Here is a 22,672-nt window from a genome sequence, read left to right as displayed (position 1 = left end):
GTGTTAATACCATTATACAGAGACAATGCAACACATTTTATCAGTAAGAGCAACAAAGAATCCTGTGGCACCTTATAGACTAACAGACGCTTTGCAGCATGAGCTTTCGTGGGTGAATACCCACTTCTTCGGATGCAAGAAAGCTCATGCTTTTACAGATCCAGACTAACACGGCTACCCCTCTGATACATTTTATCAGGACACTATTGACCAGCAAATTATGAGTTTTCAGATGATACCTCACAAGACATACTTTGTACAAAGATTATTATGAGAGTGTGTAAGGTGTGGACACAGAACGTACATTTTTTGGGGGAAGGTCTAGGACTGGGGTCACCCTGCAGTATAACCAAGGCTGGTAAGTGAGTTGCATGCTGGAGGCTGTTTGTCAGCAGTCCAGACTGGAGGCTACAGCAACAAAGCAATGTAAAGGATAGAGGTTAGAGGGCAGGGGTGACACAGCTACTCATTAGACTGGATTGTACCCTAGGTATGTCACAGCATCTGTGGGCAGAAGTCTATTGATTTTGGTGAAAATGGGCAACATAGAGTCCAAGCAACAGGTTAGCTAAGCCTTCCATATAACAATATTGTCATCTCAGCTCTGCCCATCCTCCCAATAGTGTTTAAAATGCTGCAGAGACAGGGACAGTGGGGAGCGCACACAGCCCCTGGCATGGGAAAAAATGGGAAATGAGGAGCAGATAGAGCCCCTGGCATGGGAGGTGTATGGAAGTGGGTTATGCAGAGCCCCTGCCCTGGTGGAGAAAGGGAGGAAGTGGGGAATTGAGGGATGTCACAGAATTCCCAGTGTATGGGGGAGACTGGGAGGTCTCCCATCCCCTGGCATGGATGGCATGGGGAAGAATGGAAGATCCTGGTATGGGGGAAAAGGAAGAGCATGGGGAGCAAAGGAAGGACTGGGGGGCACACAATTCTAGACAGGGAGAGAACGGGGGACCAGAGTGTGTGTGTGTGTGGGGGGGAATATGGGGCCCCTGGTTTGGGGGGAGATTGGATGAAACTGGTATGGAGTGAAGGGAGGAGGTGGGGAGGTTTGCAGAGCCTCTGAAATACAGGGGGATGGAAGGTAGCATACAGGCAACTGTGAGGGAGAATGGAGGGATCTAAAGAACCTTTGGGAAGCAAAAAAGTGTGTGACCCTCTAGTAAAGGTGGTGTAGGTTAACTAGATCATGGGTTCTCAGTCTGAGGGCTGCGACTCCTCACTGGGGGTTTGTGACCATCCTGTATTTCCTATGTTGCTAAATGTGAGGTGGTTGGTGGGGGGCATAGGGGTGCCATTGTTCCTGCCTACATCCCAGCTAAATGGAAGAAGGGCCTCTGGCATGTCTCCTGGCATGGAAAAGGCTGAAACTCACTGGCCTAGATGAAGTAAAGTTCTCATTCATAATATCTGGAGCCCCTCCTTCCACCAACAGTAAAATACAAGCAGCAAAGAGTCCTGTGGCACCTTATAGACTAACAGACGTATTGGAGCATGAGCTTTCATGGGTGAATACCCACTTCGTCACATGCATCTGACGAAGTGGGTATTCTCCCACAAAAGCTCATGCTCCAATACGTCTGTTAGTCTATAAGGTGCCACATGACTCTTAGTCTGGATCTGTAAAAGCAGCAAACACAGCTACTCCTCTGATACTTGAGTAAAATACAAACCACTGAAAGGGACTGCTGCTTCCCATAGCTGTATCTATACTAGGATAAAAGCAGGAAGGTTGTTTTCAGTTATGAGCTCATATGTAGAGTTAAGCAAATGTGTAAATATAGATGTTTTAATAATCAGAAATACAATTTAGTCAGGCGACATCGGAGACTTCCCGTTGGCCTAATGTAAACTTCTAGAGCAGGGGTTCTCAGACTTTTGTACTGGTGACCCCTTTCACATACCAAGCCTCTGAGTGCGATTCCCCCTCCCCCCATACATTAAAAACACTTCTTTATATAATTAACACCATTATAAATGCGGGACAAAGCGGGGTTTGGGGTGGAGGCTGACAGCTCATGACCCCCCCCCCCATGTAATAATCTCGCAACCCCCTGAGGGTCCTGACCCCCAGTTTGAAAACCCCTGTTCTAGAGCATGGTCAGTTTTCAGAAACTGGAACACAAATCTGAGTTTTACTGATAATTGTGATTTTGAATTACAGCTGGCTTACATTTGTTCAGTATGCATGCTGCTCAGTTTGGCACCTTCCTTCTGGACAACTATATCTCACTCTTTGAAGTACTGTCCAAGTGGTGTGGCCACACAAATGCAGAGCTGAAGAAAGGCGGTCATTCAGCCCTAGATTCGTTCCTTAAACAGGTACTGCTAATTTACATAACAACTCCAAGACTTTATCAAGGAATTAGAGTTCTCAAAACACTAGTAGAGTGTGGAGACTGTTCATATATATATTTATGCACAATGGTCCTACATAAATAATAATCTCTTATCTGATAAGGTGGTATAGATTTTCTTAGTTTTCTTTTACTTTATTTTCACTTTGGTTATTTTCTAGTTTCTGGAAATCCATAATTGTTTGTTTGTGTAAATCTGCAGATTTCTCTAATGGTGGCTAAAGATGCAGAAATGCACAAGAGCAAGCTTCAGTTCTTCATGGAGCAGTTCTACGGTATCATCAGAAAAATGGATTCGAGCAATAAGGAGTTGTCCATTGCCATTCGTGGATATGGGCTTTTTGCTGCGGTATGGCAAGCTTACTCTGACAAAACAGTGTATTGGATGGGTTTAATGTTACAATTAGGAAGCCATTCGTCTTACATGTTTGTTTTGATTAGCAGAGTCTGTTATGCAGGGAATGCCTCCCCCCCAACCCCAGTTGTTTCTGAGTTGAGTTTTATAAAAGAAATCAACTGTATAGTCAGACCTCTGCATTTTGACTTAAAATAATCACGAAAGGCTTAGTGAACTCCCACTGAATTCACCTGGAAGACTTGCAGGATTGGGCTCTAGAGCATTATAGCTTTTCTCCTTAATACATGACTTTAGCCGTTAGAAACACCCTTTCCACTGTCAGAATTTTGGCCACATTAATTCAACTTAGGCTAATCTTGTTCTGCTTGGATACGAAATCTACAGCCTTGGCAGCTATTAAAAGTTGGAGTTGTTGCATCTATGGGCTGAAAATAAAACCTTTTTGCCACTATATAATTCACCTTTTTCCTTCCTCTCTCTTAACTGGGAGTGCTGGACAGGGTTTACTCTGGAATCTCAACAGTGCTTCTCCTGATTGGCCAGTGTGGGTTGCTATGAGTAACATGTTGCTACCATCTTCCCCCGTGGAGCAAGAGCCACCTAAATTCTTAGCTCCTCAGGTTGGGTTGGAAAAGTATTGTAACTGAAAGCTCAAGATCTAATACAGTTGCAATAAATTATAAAGCAAGGTTACTTTGTTTACTAGCACTTAAATGTTGAACAACATGGGAAAAAAAAATTCAGATGTATTATCAGGTTCCTGTAAATTTTCAAAAAGTAGTTTTTATCTGAACCCAGCTGTGGAGTTTTTTTGTTCTGTTTTTTTGTTAAGTATTGCAGCATTCTCGTGTTTAACCTTAATACTAATTATTGAAGTGATACTTTACTTTCTCTCATTAAAGCCTTGTAAAGCTATAAATTCTAAAGATGTTGACTTCATGTACATTGAGCTCCTGCAGCGCTGTAAACAAATGTATCTCACGGAGGCGGAGACAGCAGATGAACATGTGTATCAGCTACCCAGTTTCCTTCAGTCCATTGCAAGTGTTATATTCCACATAGATACAGTAAGTGGACTATTTAAAGCATCAGTGAGTTATTTTGTACCTTTAGAGCCATATATGGATCTGTTAAGGATGCTGTCATAAACAGATAGTTAAGGGTTAATGTCTCTCTGACCTGTAAAGGGTTGAGAAGCTCAGTAAACCTGGCTGACACCTGACCAGAGAACCAATAAGGGGACAAGATACTTTCAAATCTTGGTGGAGGGAAGTCTTTGTTTTGTGCTCTTTGTTTTGGGGGTTGTTTGCTCTTGGGACTAAGAGGAACCAGACGTCAATCCAGGCTCTCCAAATCTTTCTGAATCAGTCTCTCATGTTTCAAACTTGTAAGTAGCACAGGCAAGGTGTGTTAGTCTTATGTTTGTTTTCTCAACCTGTAAATGTTCCTTTTTGCTGAGAGGATTTTACCTCTGTTTGCTGTAACTTTGAACCTAAGGCTAGAGGGGGGGTTCCTCTGGCTCATAAGAATCTGATTACCCTGTGAAATATTTTCCATCCTGATTTTACAGAGATGATTTTTACCTTTCTTTTTCTTTAATTAAAAGTTTTCTTTTTAAGAACCTGATTGATTTTTTTTCTTTCTTGTTTTAAGATCCCAGGGAATTGGGTCTGGACTCACCAGGAGTTGGTGGGGGAAAGGAGGGGGGGAATGGTTAATTTCTCCTTTTGTTAAGATCCAAGGGGTTGGATCAGTATCACCAGGAACTTGGTGGAAAAGCCGTAAGGCTATCCAGGGAGGGGAAAGTTTTGGAGGGACAGGGAGTGTGCCAGACACTGGCATTCTGGCTGGTGGCAGTGTTACCGGATCTAAGCTTGTAATTAAGCTTAGAAGTGTCCAATGCAGGTCCCCACATCTGTACCCTAAAGTTCAGAGTGGGGGAGGAACCTTGACAGATGCATTGAACTACAATAGATACTATGACAATTGGTGCATTATAGAACAAGCTCAGTAATCAGGAGTGAAATAAAAAAAAAAAGTATCTGGATTAGGTCACTTGTGTTGAAATGGCAGGCATGGTGATGTCTGTTGTAAAGGGATATAATCAACTTAATAGCCACACTTCTACATTTCTTTTAAAACTAAGGTTAACACACTGTTGTATCAACCAGACAAGGTACTAACAGCTTCAACAGGACTTTATTTTTACAGCGGAAACCTCTGTACCAAGATGTTACTGCACCCTCTGTAACCCTCACTCAGCCTCCTCAGCTCCTCCCCTCTCCTTCCTGTTTCCTGTCCTTTCAGACTCCCAACAGCCAGTGCTCCCAGTTCTAATAATTACAAGCACATCTAAACACTACACACACCAACTAGGTAAACACACAGACTAGATAAAACGATAAATAACCTTTATTGTTTAACTAGAGTTATTTTGTCTGGGTTTTTTTTCAGTTTGTTTTTGTGCATAAAACAGCACTTTATATACAGTCAACTTCACCTTTTCCCTATATACCCAATCATTTTCTTGTTTCAAGAAACAATCCATCTTTCACACAACAATGGAAAGAGAAATGTTTCTCCAGCAGTACAGCACAGCTTTGTATCAGCTGTATTTGTATCAGCCTACTGTCTTTATCTGCTCCCAGATTGATAAGTCTGATACCCTTCTCAGTGTGGCACTTTAAGTAAGTGAGTCTACATGGACTCCTTTGTGTTTCTGGAGTGTGTGTTTTGAATGAGGGCTTCCTGATCATTGGCCATAGGTTGGGAATAAGATGAGCTGTACTTTGAATGCCCTGGTTTCAGATGCATAAAAACAGATAAGGCTTCTGGTTTGTGGGTGCTTTTGTATGAATGAAGCTCTCACTTTATATTCATAATAATAAGAAATTAGTATGATTGTGTCTGCTAACACTTGCCTTCACTCAGAAACTGTCTTTCTGTTCCCTGGCACATAATGTGGCCCCAGGAAGCTTTCATTAACTCCTATCTGTCTGTCTTGATGTTTTAAACTCTGTCCACATAGAGTGGCTTGCTAAGTCTTTCTTTTACCAGTAGATAAAAGAGAGTAGATAATTTTGTAACATTTCTCTCATTTTACCTTTTGTTGGGAATTGCCTCTTATTTGGGAAGATTTTCATAATTTCCTGAGTGGTAGTGAAGTTATAATCATTGCTTTTACGGGACACTTTTTTTTCCTGCTCTTATTTTGTTTAGATTCCTGAAGTGTACACTCCAGTTCTTGAACGTCTAATTGTGGTGCAGATAGATAGTTTTCCACAGTACAGTGCAAAAATGCAATCGGCCTGTTGCAAATCCATAGTAAAGATTTTCCTAGCCTTGGCAGGAAAGGGACCAGTTCTCTGGAGTTTCATCAGCACGGTGGGTGAGTATGTGTTACTGACTCCTGATTTTTTCCATCTACAATGATAAAGCAGTTGTAAGATAAGTCTGTGGAATATTTATCTGAGATAGTCTCATTGATAATGGCCATTTTGGGAGCAACCTGACGACTCCCACTCTCCAGGAGAGGGTTTGAGATGCTGATTGCATGACACTTGAACATCCTCTACCAGCTCACTCTACAAATGAGTAGCAACCTTGTATGAGAACTTGACGATGATGTACACAAAAGGGTAAATGAAACAATAGTACCTTAAAAATACAGAGGTAGCTGTTACTGCTCTTGGTCAGATGCATTGGGTTGAGGGGGACTCTACCAACAAAACTAAAAAGTCCCTGTTTCGCATTTTCAAAATTCTTAAACTTTATATTAAACAAAAAAAAAATGTGTACACCTGTTTAGGCCTCGGAGCACTCTCGTGGTTGATGCTATTGTAGACTCTACCAGAAATACATAATGATGAGGTCTTTGCTTTATGGAGCATATTAATGGTATAAAATAAAGTTGTAAACTTGTGATGTTGTTGAGATACAATCCTGTGAACATAAGTGTCTCTCAATGCTTATAAAGTTGCCAAGATTTCCCAGCACCCCCTAATTTTATATTAATTGCAAGTCTTTTTTCTTATTACATTGGGGTTTATTAATTTTCTGTTTAGTAACTGATCCCGTGATGTATTGAGTATCCACAGTATTATACTCTAACACAAGTCCTGACTCCATGCTCAGTGAAGTCCATTGGGCGTTTTCTCATTTACTGCAATGGGCATTAGATCAAGTACTCAATTCTGAGTACAACCAGCATCAGACCTGGAGAAGGGGTGAGGCAGTGCTGACAAAATGTCATGTGGAGGCAGTACAAAATTTTTTTCCTGTGGGAGATCTTGAAATTAGAGTCCACTTCTGGCTGTGCTTGCCAATTGATAAAACTTCCTCTCCCCTCTATTTTAAAAACCCAAATTCTATCACAATGCCAGAAATAAAAAGTTATGCACAGCTTTCTTTTAATGAATCATTTGGATGATGTGCCTTTGAAATCTGTTCAGATAAATTTTTTCTTTCAGTGCATCAGGGGTTAGTCAGAGTCTGCTCCAAGCCTATCACCTTCTCAAGGGTAAGTTAATTACTGGAAGTGTGTTTGATTTAAACAATGCAAAAGGCAGAGACTGCTGTATATAGTTATCAGAGCTGTAAAGTAGGAATAACCTTTTGGGAGTCAGCTGATTGTTCTTTAGCCATCTATGATGTTTGTTACCAAAAAGATGCAAATAAACTGGTAGCTTTAAAAACAAATCAACGATCTTGTGTGATAGTTTTGCATACTACTTAATGAATGAAAAGCCTTGTAAGCTGTTGTTCCTCTTTGAGTGCTTGTTCATGTCCATTCCAATCAGGTGTGCAAGATAGCTGGAGGAGTTTTCCTGTAGCAGTCTCTGTTGGGTCAGCCTGGGCACCCCCTGGAGTTGTGTCTTCATGGTGCTCAATAGGGAGCCCTGCTGACCTGCCACCCCCTCAGTTCCTTCTTACTGCCAGTGATGGTTAGCTGGAACATCTCATAGCCCTGGTTTAGCAAGTGCCTTTATCTCTGTTTTTGTATATAGTTCTTACCCCCTAGGACACGAGGCGCTGGCTGGCACCGCCATAGCCCTGGCACTGGAAGACAATCGAGTGTTGCAGAAGTTGCTGCACCGGGTTGCCCAGAGTCTGGGCATCAAGGCAGAGGAGGTAGTAGAGGGCTCTGATCCCATGGTGGATATCCTTGTGCTCTCTGGCCCTTCCTGTATTACCCTATTGCTCATAAGATCTATTGTGGACACCACCAAAACCCTGTGACTGAACCCAGCTTAATTGCCACTCACTGCCAAGCACAATGAACGGCAATATTTTGTGCCCTCTATGGGTTATGAACATCTTTATTCCCACCCGCAACCTGATTCTTTTGTTATGGATGCTGCTAATCAGCGCTGCTAATCAAGACCCCTCCCCCAAAAACAGGGAGGCTAAAAAATGCAACCTTTTTGGGAGAAAGGTCTATTCCACGGGTGGATTGCAGCTCCGTGTTTCCAACCAACAGGTCATTGTCAGCCGGTACTCTTTTTTTAATACCTCTATGGCAATGGAGAAATTTGCAGAGCTGCTCCGCCTAGACTCCCGTGACAAGTTTTTTGCCTTGTTTAAGGAGGGCAAGCTAATCTCCTTAGCTTCCCTCCAGGCTCCACTGGACAGTGCTGATGCAGCCATGAGAGTCATGGCTACAGGGGTGGCCATGAGAAGGGGCTCCAGGTCTCTGGTCTCCCATGCGAGGTCCAGCAGACCATACAGGACCTCCCTTTGAGGGTATGACTCTGTTTTTGGAGAACACCGATAAAAGGCTACACAGCCTAAAAGACTCGAGCCACCCTCAAATCCTTGGGTCTACACACTCCCGCCACCCAGCAGAAGCATTTCAGGCCTCAACCTCCTCCGCGGTTCTACCAGTAGAACTGACAGGACAGCTCCCGGAGGAGGAATAGGAACAACAGAGCCCAGGGCTCTGGGCCAACCCAAACCACCTTCCGGCCCCAAACCAGTCTTTTTTGAAGGTGTGGTCAAATACGGCGCACCAGAACAAAACCTGGATCTATCCCGCCTTACTTTTTTCTCCCAACTGTCCCCTTTCTACTGTGCATGGTCCCGTATCACTTCTGACAGCTGGGTGCTCCACATGGTAGAGAGGGGATATTCCATCCAGTTCCATTCCCTTTCACCCCCCTTCCCCATCCTTCTTCAGGACCCCTCTCACAAGCAACTCCTTATACAGGAGGTGCACTCACTCCTTTCGCTAGGGGCAGTGGAAGAGGTTCCTCAGGAGCAGAAGAGCAAGGGTTTCTGTTCTCGGTATTTCCTAATACTGAAAGCCAAGGGTGGGCTCAGGCCCATACTAGACCTGCGAGAACTCAACAAATTCATGAAGAAGCTCAAGTTCTGCATGGTCACTTGGTCTCCATCATCCCTTTATTGGATCCAGGAGACTGGTATGCCGCCCTCGACTTGAGGGATGCATACTTTCACATAGCAATAACTCTGTCCCACGGAAAATACCTCAGGTTTGTGGTGAACAGTACCCACTACCAGTTCACAGTCCTCCCGTTCGGCCTTTCAGTGGCGCCTCGTGTTTTTATGACATGCATGGCGGTCGTGGCTGCGTTCCTGCACAGACAGTAGGTACAGGTGTTCCCGCACCTTGACGACTGGCTCATCAAGAGCTGCTCCAGGTCTCAAGTGGAGGCAGAAGCCAACTTCATAAGAGCGATGTTCGATGAACTGGGCCTTCTTCTGAACGAGGAAAAATCAGCACTGTCCCCAGTTCAGAGGGTAGAGTTTATAGGGGCAGTACTGGGCTCGATACAAGCCAGGGCATACCTCCTGGAAGCAAGGTTTCAGTCTCTTGGTGACATCATAGGAGGTCTGAGGCAGTTCCCCACCACCACAGCAAGGAATTGCCTGAAACTCCTGGGACACGTGGCGGCTTGTACCGACGTAGTACAGCATGCCAGACTCAGACTTCGACTTTTTCAGTTGTGGCTAGCCTTAGTGTGTCAGTCAGTCCGGGACAGCTTGGACAGGATCTTAACCCTGCTTTGCCCTATACTCTACTTGCTCCGCTGGTGGCTCAACCCACAGATAGTATGTGCAAGGGTCCCCTTCACCAGCTCTCAGCCGTCCCTCTTGCTAGTAATGGATGCGTCCGCCTTGGGATGGGGAGCACATTTGGGAGAACTCAGAACACAAGCCTCTGGTCTCAGGCGGAACTCGCTCTCCACATCCATGTCAGAGAGCTGGGAGCGGTCCGCCTGGCATGCTATACTTTCCAAGCCTACTCGATAGGGAGATGCGTATCAGTTATGACAGACAACGCCACGGCAATGTTCTATATCAACAAACGGGTGCACATTCCTGTCACCTGTGCCAGGAAGCCCTCATGTTGTGGGACTTTCTGTAACAAGCACTTGATACATCTGCATGCATCATACCTCCCCAGAGTACAGAATGAGTTGGCGAACTATCTCAACAGGTTGTTCCGCGGCCACGAGTGGTCCCTTCACCCGGACGTGGCGAACTCAATCTTCCATCAGTGAGGCTTTCCCCAGATAGACCTGTTCGCCACACGACACAACAGGAAGTGCCAGCAGTTTTTCTCCTCTTGAATTAGTCTGGGTTCCATTGCAGATGCGTTCCGCCTCCAGTGGGGAGGCTATCTCCTATATGCGTTTCCGCCCATTCCACTTGTTCACAAGGTACTCCTCAAGATTCGGAGGGAACGAACTTCAGTGATATTGATAGCTCCAGCCTGGCCCTGCCAGCACTGGTACACATCACTCCTGGAAGTGTCCGTGGAGCTTCAGTCATCTTGTTGCTCTTTCCGGAATTACTAACTCAGGATCACGGCTGTCTTCAACACCCAAACGTCAAGTCACTGCACCTCATGGCTTGGAAGCTCCATGGCTGAACTCGATAGAGCTTTCTTGCTCAAACCCAGTTAGACAAGTCGTCCTTGGCAGTAGGAAGCCTTCTACCTTGCCAAGTGGAAGAGATTTTCAGTCTGGTCAGTGCAGCACTGTTAATCCCCAACACTTGCCTCCGTGCCACTTACATTGGACTGTCTCCTCCATCTCAAGCAGCAGGGGCTGTCCATGTCGTCAGTAAGGGTTCATTTGGCCGCCATCTCTGCCTTTCACCCAGGAGCAGAGGGCTGATCGGTCTTTGCTAACCCTATGGTTAGTTGCTTCCTTTAAGGTTTTGACATACTATACCCGCAGGTCTGACAGCAGGTCCTAGCTTGAGACCTCAGTCTGGTCCTTTCCAGACTCACGGGTCCACCCTTTGAACCTTTGACGACACGCTCCTTGCTCTCTCATATAAAGTAGCATTTCTGGTAGCGATAACCTCAGCCAGAAGGGTGTCTGAGCTCAAGACCCCTGACATCAGAGCCCCCTTACACTGTGTTCTGTAAGGAGAAAGTTCATCTCAGACCCCACCTGGCTTTCTTCCCAAAGATTTCCTCTCAGTTTCACATCAACCAGGACATCTTCCTCCCAGTATTCCATCCTAAGCCTCATTTGAGCGTCAGGGAGCAAAGGCTTCACTCATTGGATATCCGCAGAGCACTAGCCTTCTACATTGGGAGAACAAAGTCATTCTGAAAGTTGGTCCAGTTATTTGTGGCAGTTGCGGACAGGTCTTCCTGTCTCCTCTCAGCGAATATCGTCATGGATCACATCTGCATCCGTGAGCGCTACAACCTGGCGAAGGGCTCTGGCCTCTTCAGTGGCATTCCTGGTGCAGGTTCTCACCCAGGAAGTCTGCAGAGCAGCATACACACTTTCACCATGTGCTATGTGATCACCCAGCATGCCAGAGATGATGCGGCCTTTGAAAGAGCAGTGCTCCAATCAGTGGATGACTCTGACTCCGCCTCCTGAACTTGGCCTTGTGAGTCACTTGATTGGAATGGTCATGAACAAGCACTCGAAGAAAAAACTTACTCATCTTCTCGTAACCGTTGTTCTTTGAGATGTGTTGTCCATTTCAATACCCACCCTCCTACCCCTTTGTCAGGGTAGCTGTCAAGAAGGAACTTAGAGGGTGGCAGATCAGCAGGGCTCTATATTAAGCGCCATGAAGGCGTGACTCCAGAGGGCGCCCAGGCCGACCCAATGGGAGGCTGCTATGGGAAAAATTTTCTGGCTACCATGCACATGCGCGCGCACACCTGATTGGAATGGACATGGACAACACCTCTTGAAGAACAACAGTTACGAGAAGGTGAGTAACTGGTTTTTTTTCATATGATAGCACTTGAAAAGATAGCAAGAAAGGGTGCCCTGCACCTCTTAATCTCTTTGTTGCTTAGATTGGTCATCTCAAGCTAGATTGTAACTAATCATTGAGACTTCAGTCCATGTTAGTAAACATCATAGAAATGCCAAAGGATAAATCTAACTGAGCATGTAACAGGGCCAGACACTTTTCAGGCACTCCTTTATGACTTGGGTGGCTCTATAGCGCCCTGCCTCAGTTTCCCCTTCTGCTACATCACCCTTAAAGTCCACACAATCCAAATATTCAATGCATTCCCCTTCTGGAGTCTCATTTATTAAAACCTGCACAGTATGTTGCAAACTCAAACTACAGAGAGCTTGTCTATATGGACATTTAGTTGGTGCCAAACTGTTGCATACTCACCTGCTGTGTACTAAAACTCTGCTCCTGTTTCAAAATGGGGTGTAGATTGAAGTGCTCTAGGGCACTTTCAGTGTGTGGCAGTAGGGTCTACACAGAGAGGTAGGCAGTGGAAGGCTAATGCAAGGTAGATTTACACCCCAGCTTGTGGTGAACTAAGTGTTTGTGTAGACAAGGCCAGAGTCTTTGCCCTAGTCCCAAGCTGAGCACAGGCCCGCCTCCCTAGGGTCTGTCTTCCCTTCAGAGTTATTATACTCTCCTCCCTCCTTGTGTCAGGAGCTCCCTGGGTTGTAATCAAATAGAGCCTTTTTTACTGCCTGCAGCACTCTCCTACAGCTGGTCTCTCAGGCCAGCTGCAGTTTCCCAGGCTTCTGTCATGCCTGGCACTTCTAGTCTGTGCCTAGCAGGAGTGTTTATGTTCCCACTTGAGCTCCCTTCTCCAGGGACTACCCCAGGAGTCTGTACTTTCCTTCCTTCTCCTATCACATGACCTCATGATCTCACTCATTGTTACCCACCTGGGGAGGTGAGTTGATCTTCTCAAAGGTGAGGCTGAGGCCCCATTTCCTCTTAAAGAGGTGGGCCAGCCACCCTGTGATAGAACACTTGCCTTGTGAAGGAATTTTAAAATGTAACAGTTATTCTCTTACACTGCATTGAATCAGAATCTCTTTAAACTAACAAATTACCTGAAGAAAAAATGAAATGGAGGTCCAGCACATACACTGGAGAATTTTATAAGCTGCTAGTTGTACTCTGCTATCTCCAGCATGGTAAAACCAGGAAGTTGTCTGTTTCAGTCGTCTGATCTAAAAGTGACTTCCAGTTACTTATCTTAGCCTCTCTTGAGACTTCTTCTCTTTCTAAGGGAAATATGTAGCCAAGTCTATTGTAGGTAGTTTCACATGCAATGTATTGTACAGTTATTTAAAAATAATAACTTATTGATCTATTGCACTGCTCTGTAGGAGATTTTTGGGAAAGACGTTTCTAAATTGGAAGAGCCCACAGCAGCTGGAGAGGTCAGAACTGGGAAATGGAAAGTACCTACGTATAAGGACTATCTGGATCTTTTTAGAAGCCTATTGAACTGTGACACAATGAAGGTAAAAACCCACTTAATGCTGAGACCCAACAAGGAAAAAGTTGAACTCCTTGATTTTTTTGTTACAGTTATTCAATTAATCCAATATTATTGTTTGAGTCAAGTTTATTGCTCTTGAAAGCAAGTAACTAACATCGCTGGCTAACACCTGGCCTTGTACAGCCATATATTGTGTAGACTGCCTTGCTTGGTTCTGCTAAAGAATCCTAATCCTATCCTGTTCTTATCTCAGCTATGCCGACCTTAGATTTCTTCCAGGCAGGCAGCCAATCATGCTGCAGTATAGTGGTTTAATTATATGGACTCTGAATGTGGGCTGAGAGTGCAACGGTTACATTAATTTAACAAAGATGAATTTGGCTTCCTGGGGTGAAAGGCTTCTGTACTAACCCACTGCACCACAATCCCCCAAAACTTTATAAGTTTAAAAATAAAGGAGAATATAAATTTCAGAAGAGCTCTTACATTGTTTTGAAGTTTATCCCTTTTTCTCCCACAAAGGAGTCCGTTTTAGCAGATGAAACCTTTCTGATTGCAAATTCACCGCTGCTTTCTCTGAACCGTTTGTTGTATGATGAACTTATAAAATCGATATTGAAGATTATTGAGAAGTTGGACTTGACAGTTCAGAAACTGAATGTTAGCGAACAGGTGAGGCCTGATATTTTGCAATAAGTATCGTGATGAAAACCCCAAATCCCAGTCTTTTTGCTTTTCTTTCCATACAGTGTAGCCCATGAAGTCTCCTTGAGTTAAAATTCATAATAGTCAAAATGTATTACATTTTATTTCTGGAAGCTATTTCCAAACTGCCATGATGGTTGTCTTCAAGACAGACAAAATTCCCTCTTTAGCATCTTGAGATCTCATTATTTTTGTTTTTCTTAGTGTGTGAGTATTTTCAGTTATTACAAGTCCAATGAATTACGTATGTCTGTTTTTAAAAAGACAGATTAACATGTAGCAAACTAGTGGGCATATTCTTTTTCTGCCCTGTGGCTGACTGATAACATGGGTAAGTGTTGTCCCAATCTGTAATGCCCTCTCTGTTGAAGCACATATTACCGTTTTATTTTTTTTTTCCTCTCTTCCCTTCCTCCTCCCTCCCAGGATGAAAATGAAGCTGACAGTGCTTTGGTTGTTCCTACTTCTGATCCAGCTTCAAACCTTCAGCCAACTAAGCCTAAAGATTTTATAGCATTCGTTAACCTAGTAGAATTCTGCAGGTACTGCATGTTCTGTCATTTGAGAATTATGGAGTAGATGCTGAGATAGTAAGATGCTATAGAAATGTTAACTATTAGTATTTAGTGTGATCATTTCCTCGTTTCTAGCCATATTTGAAGTCTGTTTAAAGTGCACAATGTCCAGAACACTAGTTGGAAGCCAGTAAGCACATTTTGAACATTTAGGTTGTGGGCGAAAATGTCAGTACACTGAAACTGTATAGAAGATTTGCAGCAAATTCCAGGATACATGATGCCCTTAAAATTTGAGTGAGGAATAAACTGTGTGACTGCTGCACTTCAGTGCTTTGTCATCCATATATTCTAAGTGCTTAGCTTCCGATTCTTAAACTTTGGAAATATATAGTTCAATATTAGAGGTTTTTGTCACCATTCTAGTACTCATTCACCTTCATTTTATTCAGACATGCTTGCCTATAATATCTGCAGCGTGTGTTAAAAATAGCATCTATAATTACACTAGTTATTGTAGGATATAATAATTGAGGATTTTCGGCTCTCATGCTTAAGGACATAAGATCTCCTTTAAAATATTACACTATTTTACTGTGAAGGCCCCAAACTCTACAATATTGTAACTTGTAAGGGTTTAGGATCATTATTTTGGAAATATTGTAGTATATTCTTTATAAGGGTGATCACTGGATGGGGTCAGGAAGAAATGCTCCTTGTGCCCTGTTTAATGTTGTGTAATTAGGGGCAGTCTGGGAATTTTACTCCTTCCTCTTTAGTATTCTGTAACTGATTTATTTTCAAGATTGATAGTTGGTCTGTTGCATTATGGCAGTTCTGATGTTTTTCACTTTCAAGCGGGTATAAGAAAACCTCATTTCAGTTTATTTTGTTTGAATGTTCCCTATGCATTTATTTTACAGAGAAATTCTGCCAGAGAAGCATGTTGAATTTTTTGAACCATGGATGTATTCCTTTGGTTATGAGCTTATTATACAGTCAACACGGTTACCTCTTATTAGTGGATTCTACAAATTGCTCTCTGTTGCAATGAAAATTGCCAAGAAAATAAAATATTTTGAGGTGAGTACTCTCACTTGGGGCATTTCATGTTGTCTTTTAATGACTATGTAAGTTGAGATGTACTTGTACACAACTGAAAATATTTATTAGTTATTGTTCCTTATTTTACTTAACAAATTTTCAGTGCAAATTATGCCTTTTTGGAAAAAAAAACAAAACAAAAAAACCCCTATTGGAAAGCTGAAATTAGGCTGAAAACTCAGCTTTTTAAAATATATCATCCATACGGGATTCCTTTCTGCTGGATCTTCGCTGCTTAGTGTGAGATTAATAGAACTCACCTAGCACTTAAGGGTATTTGATGTTTAAGGTGACTGGCCAGATTCTCAGCTGATGTAAATTGACATAGATCCATTGGCTTCAAGGGAAGGGGGCTGATTTATACAAGCTAGGAAGATGATCCAGTAAATTCAGAGAAGCAGAATTACCAAGTAAATAAGTTACTCTTTCATTCTCTGAGTTTGTATCCTGTTGTGGGAGGAGGATTCATGTGCAAGGAAGCTTGTGGGCAAAGGCGGTCCTTCAATTCAATGTATATCCTTAGAGCTGTGAGAGAGGGAAAATCACAGATCTTGAACCTCCTACATAGAGAAGCTGTCCTTCTGCACTGCATGCCTTCTCCCACCAAAAATGGGAACATGGTTCATACAAAGAGCCTGGCTGTGCCTGCCTCTCCAAGAGCTGTAGAAGGAAAGAACCAGTTTTTCACAAAAGTTCAAACTAAGAAGGTTGCCATTGATTTCCACAGAAATTGTGTAGACATTTATGCAGGTTAGCATGAGGGGATTATGCTGTGGTGAGCTGCCTTCTTTTCCTACCCCACTCCCTTTCTAGCCATATCTTTATAAACCTGCAGAGCCATATGTGTACACTAGTCATGGAGAGAATCTTGCTTCTGTTTTCTTTGGTCAGGGGTGATGGGCGGGGAGAGGAAGTGATGCTGCTGCTTAAACTCCTCCATCCACATGCATATTGATCACTTTGGCTAGTATTTGCATACATTTAGTTGCCTCTGTACCTCAAAGCAGAGAGGATGACTTTGCCTTCAGTCCTTTTTGGTAGTATGTAATGGTGACTTTTGCTGAGAAAAGAGAGTGAACATATATTTTAAGCTTTCACTTTAGCAGTTCTGTTAGTATTCAGGCAATAACATATTCTTATCCTGCAGCTTTTTGTTTTGAGCCTGACTTGTGGAACAAGCCTTGATGTCTGTCAGAACATGTACATTTTGTGTGTGTGTGTGTGTGTGTGTGTGTATTTATTTATTTATTTATTATTCATAGCACTGATGATAGTTTCTGTTTGTCAGAGTGTAAGTCCAAAGAGTTACCAAAAATGCCCTGATGACCCTGAGAAGAGCTCTTGCTTTGCACTATTTGCAAAATTTGGAAAAGAGGTAAACCATTTTCCTTGTTAGGCTTTTATTACTATATCAATATAAAATGTTATTTCCAGTACAGAATTTTTAACAGTAGTATCTTTTTGACTTTTGTCTCCATCATAACACAGCATTATCCCAGCATTTTGGGTTATAAGAGATACTTACTTTAAATAAATATGACCATGAGCAGATGACTCTTTCCCTGCCTGCTTGCAGGGAAAATACTCTGTAGTCCAAACTTGCTGCCTTTCTGAGGTTTGGTTTCATTCACGTAGAAACAAACAATAAGATCAAATTCAGCTCAAGCCTTCTCCTGACTTGGCTGCTCAGCCGACACCCTAATCTCTTATATATGAGTGGAGAAATAAACCACCTGCCTGAGTAAGTCACCAAAAACACCTTAAAAGTCTCAGGTAGGATCAGCACCTGCTCTCGGACTGGTATGTTTCTGACCGAACAAGGTCATTCCAGTAAGTTGAAGTAATTGTCAGATATCATATTGTACTGCACTATTGGGTTTTCTTTCTTTAAAGTTTCAAAATGACTAGAAGTGATTCTGACTTGGGAGAAAGACATTTACATCCCTTACTCAACTTAAAAAATGTAAAGTTGATTATTAAACAAATATAACTATTATCATGCCTTTTAGTCCATCCCCCGTAGTAAATTATTAGTGCCAAGAATGAACTTCAGGGAAGGAAATGCTGCTTAGTATAAAATAAATATCAACGCACATCTTCCATTGTTAAATGAAAATAATTAATTCAAAGGGAACAATTGTCATTTCTCTTTTTAAATATGAATGGCAAATTCTATCATACTGCAGTGGAATCATCTCGACAAATCAAAGTACAAGGATGTTTTGCAGTTCCTGAGCTACAACTGCACAGTTACTTCTTAGTTATGCATTATATATTCCATGATAATAAGTTATTCTCTATGTGGCATTCAGATCCTATACCTGGATTTATTGTTTGAGTTTATAGAATGGACCGGTCACAAACTCTCTATTTAAAAATGCTTATTACAAAACAAATGTAAGTTGACATAATGTCAGTTAAAACATACTCTGGTATTCAAAAATTGACTCAGTCCACCACCTGAGAGAAAACTATGTGAATACATAGGCTTTGTAGTATGCTTACGTACACAGCAAGTTAGGCTTTGTCGGACCAATGGAGAAAGCAGATTCCATAATTAAAATGTAATCTCTGGTCCTAGAGTTTTGTTCAGGAGACAAGTTTAACAATATTAAGAGCAAGCACTGTCCTTGAACTTATCTCCTGACTACAATCAGTTTAAGTTAAGCAGCAGACAAATCATCCAATTACAGTTTTCAGAGTAGCAGCCGTGTTAGTTTGTATCAGCAAAAAGAACTGGAGTACTTGTGACACCTTAGAGACTAACAAATTTGAGTATAAGCTTTCATGGGCTACAGCCCACTTCACTGGATGCATAGAATGGAACATACAGTAAGAAGATATTTATACATACAGAGAATGATATGCAGTCATAGTATTGATATGACATCATGATGATGACTTGTAATATGGGATAAGAATGAAATATTTAAAAAGAAAAACACTTAAACATGTGATGTCAGTACAGCCCCTCATTAGAACTAGATTCTTAATTTACTCTTTGAACTTGAAATCATACCAAAACCATGAAACCTCACAAAACCCTCTCTTCCAGTGGGATTTAAAGGTTTTGGTTGATTCTACAGTACCTAAAATACCAACTCTTAAGTACAACTTTTACTCTCAAGATATTTTCTGTGCTGCTATTAATTTCTGTTATCCTACCCTTTATGTTCTAATCAGTAAACAAGATTCCTGTGTTCTATGAATTATATAGCAACATATAGTGATACAGCCAACACTTTCAAGATCCTTTAAAGTTTTATTTACCAACTAAACAAATCTGCTCAATTATTATTGTTTGTTACATTTCTGAATTTTAGGTAACAGCAAAAATGAAACAGTACAAAGATGAGTTGTTAGCATCATGTCTGACCTTTGTACTCTCCTTACCACATGACATCATCATGCTTGATATCAAAGCATACATTCCTGCATTGCAGGTGGGTCAGTGTGATGTACGGTTAACATTCTTTGTTGGCTTTTGTTTTTAAAATCAGTCTTGCAAAATTTTTTAATTGTATATGATTTTTTTTTTTGTACTAGCATCACCATTGATAAAAGGGTCAATGAGCCAACTTTTTTTGAGAGCTGGTAAATTTGTATGGCTACTACGTGATGTTTGCAGCTCCACCTGAAGGTCCTGATCATGCAAAGGCGTTCTAATGTTGTAATGTAGTAAAATAAATGTTTTTGGTACATTAGCATGTCAGCTGTTAGGGAGCTAAAGATATAAAAGGAAATTATAATTTATTGTGTTATAATTTACTCATAAAGCTATTTTTTCTTTAAATCTTAGTATTGATTCCCAAAATATTTAATAGCTTTGTTGGCTTAATATGTAGAATGCATTTAAGCTGGGCCTCAGCTATACCCCAATGGCTGATGCGGGGCTGGATGCCCTGGAAGACTGGTCAGCTCGCATTCCCAAACATTTAATGCAGCCTTACTACAAGGATGTCCTGCCTCTCTTTGATGGCTATTTGAAAACCACTGGATTGGCAGGTATGTGGTAGAAAACATTGATAGTGTAGAAATATAGAGTTGGGGACATTTGCAAGCTTTAATATATTCAAGTATAACTAATAATAAAAAATTCAGTAGAGCCTGAGGGTGCGGATGTAGGATACTTGCAGCTTATTGTAGAAACTCTTGCATGTGGAATATTAAGAGAGTATTCTACAACCAAGAATTGTGCTTCCCCCCCCCCCCCCCAACTGAGAGAGATTAGTGACTGCTGCAAGTAGAATCCCAACAGTAGTAAATGGTATCAATTTATATGTGCCATCCTTCAGCAGTAGCTAACAGGACAATAACTACTGTATTACCCCTAGTATATTGTGGTTAGTGGGAGTTCTGTGCACCCGTGAGTGGGTCGTAACCCCTGTTGTCTGGTCTTCAGTTCCAGCTATTAATAACTGGCTTTTTCAGTGCTCATAGCCCAAGTAAAAGGCCCATATCGGATGGTGATATTTTACCTGTACCGACACCCCAATTAGCTGTTCTGTAATAATAATTTCTGAAAAATTATCAGAGCTGCTTCATGGCCAGTCTTGTGCCACCCTGTAAATTGCTTGGTGGGGGGAGGGGGGATTTATGTTGCAGAGAATGACTATTGCCCTTCTCTCTGCACCTCACAAGTTCAAGCAAATTCTGTTTTCAGCTCACCCATGCTCCCAATGCTTGATGACAATAGTCCCACTGTCTCCTTTCTGGTGTTAAGTTTCCTTTGTGTCAGCTTAAAGTTGTTTCCGTAACATGAAGAGTTTTTCCATGTCTGAGATCTGAAAAGGAAACTTAATTTTTGCAAAATCACTTTTAAGAGAATAAATTCAGTAGGATTTGAGGGTGGGTGAGTACAGTATTTGGGCATTAATAAGCTGCTTCTTGTTGATCAGATGAATCCCAGAATAATTGGGAAGTGAGGAAGCTTTCTCGTGCAGTCCAGAAAGGGTTTAACAAAGTTGTGATACAGCGTCTGAAAAAAGCAAAGACCCTTTCATTGGTAAATAAATCCTTCCCTTTCTCTATTGAAACTGACATTAAAATTTCTGTTCTGCTCAGCTTTCAAAACCAAAGAGTATTATAGTATACCTTTTCAGAAGTAGATGTGAAAATACACTGTGTATATCTTAATCAGAATGCATATTATTTGCTTGCAGTTACTGCATATAACCATGAATTCTCTCATTTTTCTTAGTGACATTTCATGTACTTTTTTTCTTGTATATAATATGAGGCCTGACTGAAATATTGAATAAACTGATGTTTGTGAGATGCCTTCCAAAATCAGATGCTGCACATATAGGCTTGTGAACTGGGCCCTTGATTGTGGAAATCACTTCTTGCCACAGAATTGGGCTCAAGAATTTAAGCATTTATTTTTTAAAATATGTTTCTGGCCCATATGATTGCAGAGTAAATCTTGGGTACAAATTGATACAGAGATGTCTTCATAAATCTGCGGACAACCAGGAACAGTAGCACTGAGAGATGAACTGTCCCACTCATCTCAATGAGATATTAACTCTGAAACATAAACTTGATGATCTGTGGCATATTGAAAATGTGCAGCAGTATGAAATAATTGGAATTGAATGTCACATGAGTAATGCAGGGGTTAGTTAATTGATTGTGGTGCTTAACTTTATGTATTTCAGTAAAATAATAAAAAAAGCCCTACAGAATAAAAATGTATCTAAAACTACTTCAGAATTTCCAGAACATCCACCAGACTGCTGATAATTTATATCCAGTTTGCTGCAGAGTACCAGAGGCCTTGCTCATAAGAAGTATCTGATATTTTCCTGACTGGTACTCAAGCCACACTAAAATCAGAATCTGGTTTTACAGTGGTTCTGAATGGTACTTTGTGGATATTTATTTTGTATCCTATCCAAAACTTAATTGAAACTCATGAAAGTCAGGCATATCACTCATCCAACCCAGGGACTTCTCTCTCACTTTAGAAAACATTGGCATAGTTTAATTTATGTGTAATTTAATTTGTGCAACTTAATGTATAAACTACCTGGAAGGAGACGGTTTTAAGTATGTAAACAATAGCTAATCCTAGTTCTGTATGCACTGTTGTAACCGTGTCAGTCCCAGGGTATTAGAGAGACAAGGTGTGTGAGGTAATATGTTTTATTATTCTCTGTGTTGCTCGAAAGCTGGTCACTCACCAACAGAAGTTGGTCCAGTAAAAGATATTCTCTCATCCGCTTTGTCTTTCTATTTGTGCAGATCTTGTCAAATCCCGCAGTTTATGAACAAAGCCAGTTAGTTTATACATTAAATGAATTTACGTCATTGTTGGCTGTTGGGTACTCAGCACTTCTGAAAATCAAGCATATGCCTAAATATGGATTTAGGAGCCTAACTTTAAACCCCTATTTTAAAAAAAAATCTTGTTTTGTGAAATTCTGCACCCAACAATGTATTCTGTAGGCATATGATATTCCTGTGCAGAATGAAGGCACGTGTGTCACAAAATTATTTTACCCTTTCTGCAGAAATTGCCACTAAAGTGTCACAAAATATGGTGACTGTTTTGATGCCTTCAGAATAAATCTAATAGGGAGAGGAACTGTGTATGGAGCCAAAATAAAATAAAATAAAATGTTTTCCAGTGCTTCTCTGTGTCTTACTGAGTCTCAAAAATTCCCCTCCCCCGTTCAACTGTTTTAACTTTAAGATTCTAATCCTGTATCCACTTATATTTGTAAAGTTACACATATGCATGAGTTGCCCCACTGTCTTCACTTTTCTAATGATATCCTGAATTATCCAGGAAGATCATCTATCCTTGGAAGCTGTAAGAACTAGAGTGGTACGGCTTCTTGGATCTTTGGGAGGGCAAATCAATAGAAATTTACTTACAGGTGAGTGTCCAAAAATATTAAACACTTCTGTG

General features: G+C 41.5%; 1 protein-coding gene across 8 annotated transcripts in view; it reads left to right on the top strand.

The window, feature by feature from the left end:
• Nucleotides 1–22,672, top strand: part of PRKDC (protein kinase, DNA-activated, catalytic subunit) — a 167,138-nt gene that overhangs the window by 14,659 nt on the left and 129,807 nt on the right. For all 8 annotated transcript variants that reach the window (XR_005595057.1, XM_039527362.1, XM_039527361.1 and 5 more), the window contains exons 10-23: nt 2,171–2,328; nt 2,566–2,712; nt 3,624–3,788; nt 5,941–6,109; nt 7,191–7,240; nt 13,317–13,454; nt 13,955–14,104; nt 14,564–14,679; nt 15,576–15,735; nt 17,045–17,131; nt 19,080–19,199; nt 19,602–19,761; nt 20,655–20,761; nt 22,550–22,640. Coding sequence is in view for 7 of the 8 variants with exons in the window: in XM_039527362.1 (XP_039383296.1) it covers nt 2,171–2,328; nt 2,566–2,712; nt 3,624–3,788; nt 5,941–6,109; nt 7,191–7,240; nt 13,317–13,454; nt 13,955–14,104; nt 14,564–14,679; nt 15,576–15,735; nt 17,045–17,131; nt 19,080–19,199; nt 19,602–19,761; nt 20,655–20,761; nt 22,550–22,640 (1,818 nt within the window). In the remaining variant the exon portion in view is untranslated. The remainder of the gene's footprint in view (nt 1–2,170; nt 2,329–2,565; nt 2,713–3,623; nt 3,789–5,940; nt 6,110–7,190; nt 7,241–13,316; nt 13,455–13,954; nt 14,105–14,563; nt 14,680–15,575; nt 15,736–17,044; nt 17,132–19,079; nt 19,200–19,601; nt 19,762–20,654; nt 20,762–22,549; nt 22,641–22,672) is intronic.

The sequence above is a fragment of the Mauremys reevesii genome, linkage group 2, assembly GCF_016161935.1.
Source record: "Mauremys reevesii isolate NIE-2019 linkage group 2, ASM1616193v1, whole genome shotgun sequence".
Classification (NCBI taxonomy): domain Eukaryota; kingdom Metazoa; phylum Chordata; order Testudines; family Geoemydidae; genus Mauremys; species Mauremys reevesii.
The sequence above is the reverse complement of the archived record's forward strand: the minus strand, read 5'-3'. Positions and strand labels throughout refer to the sequence as shown.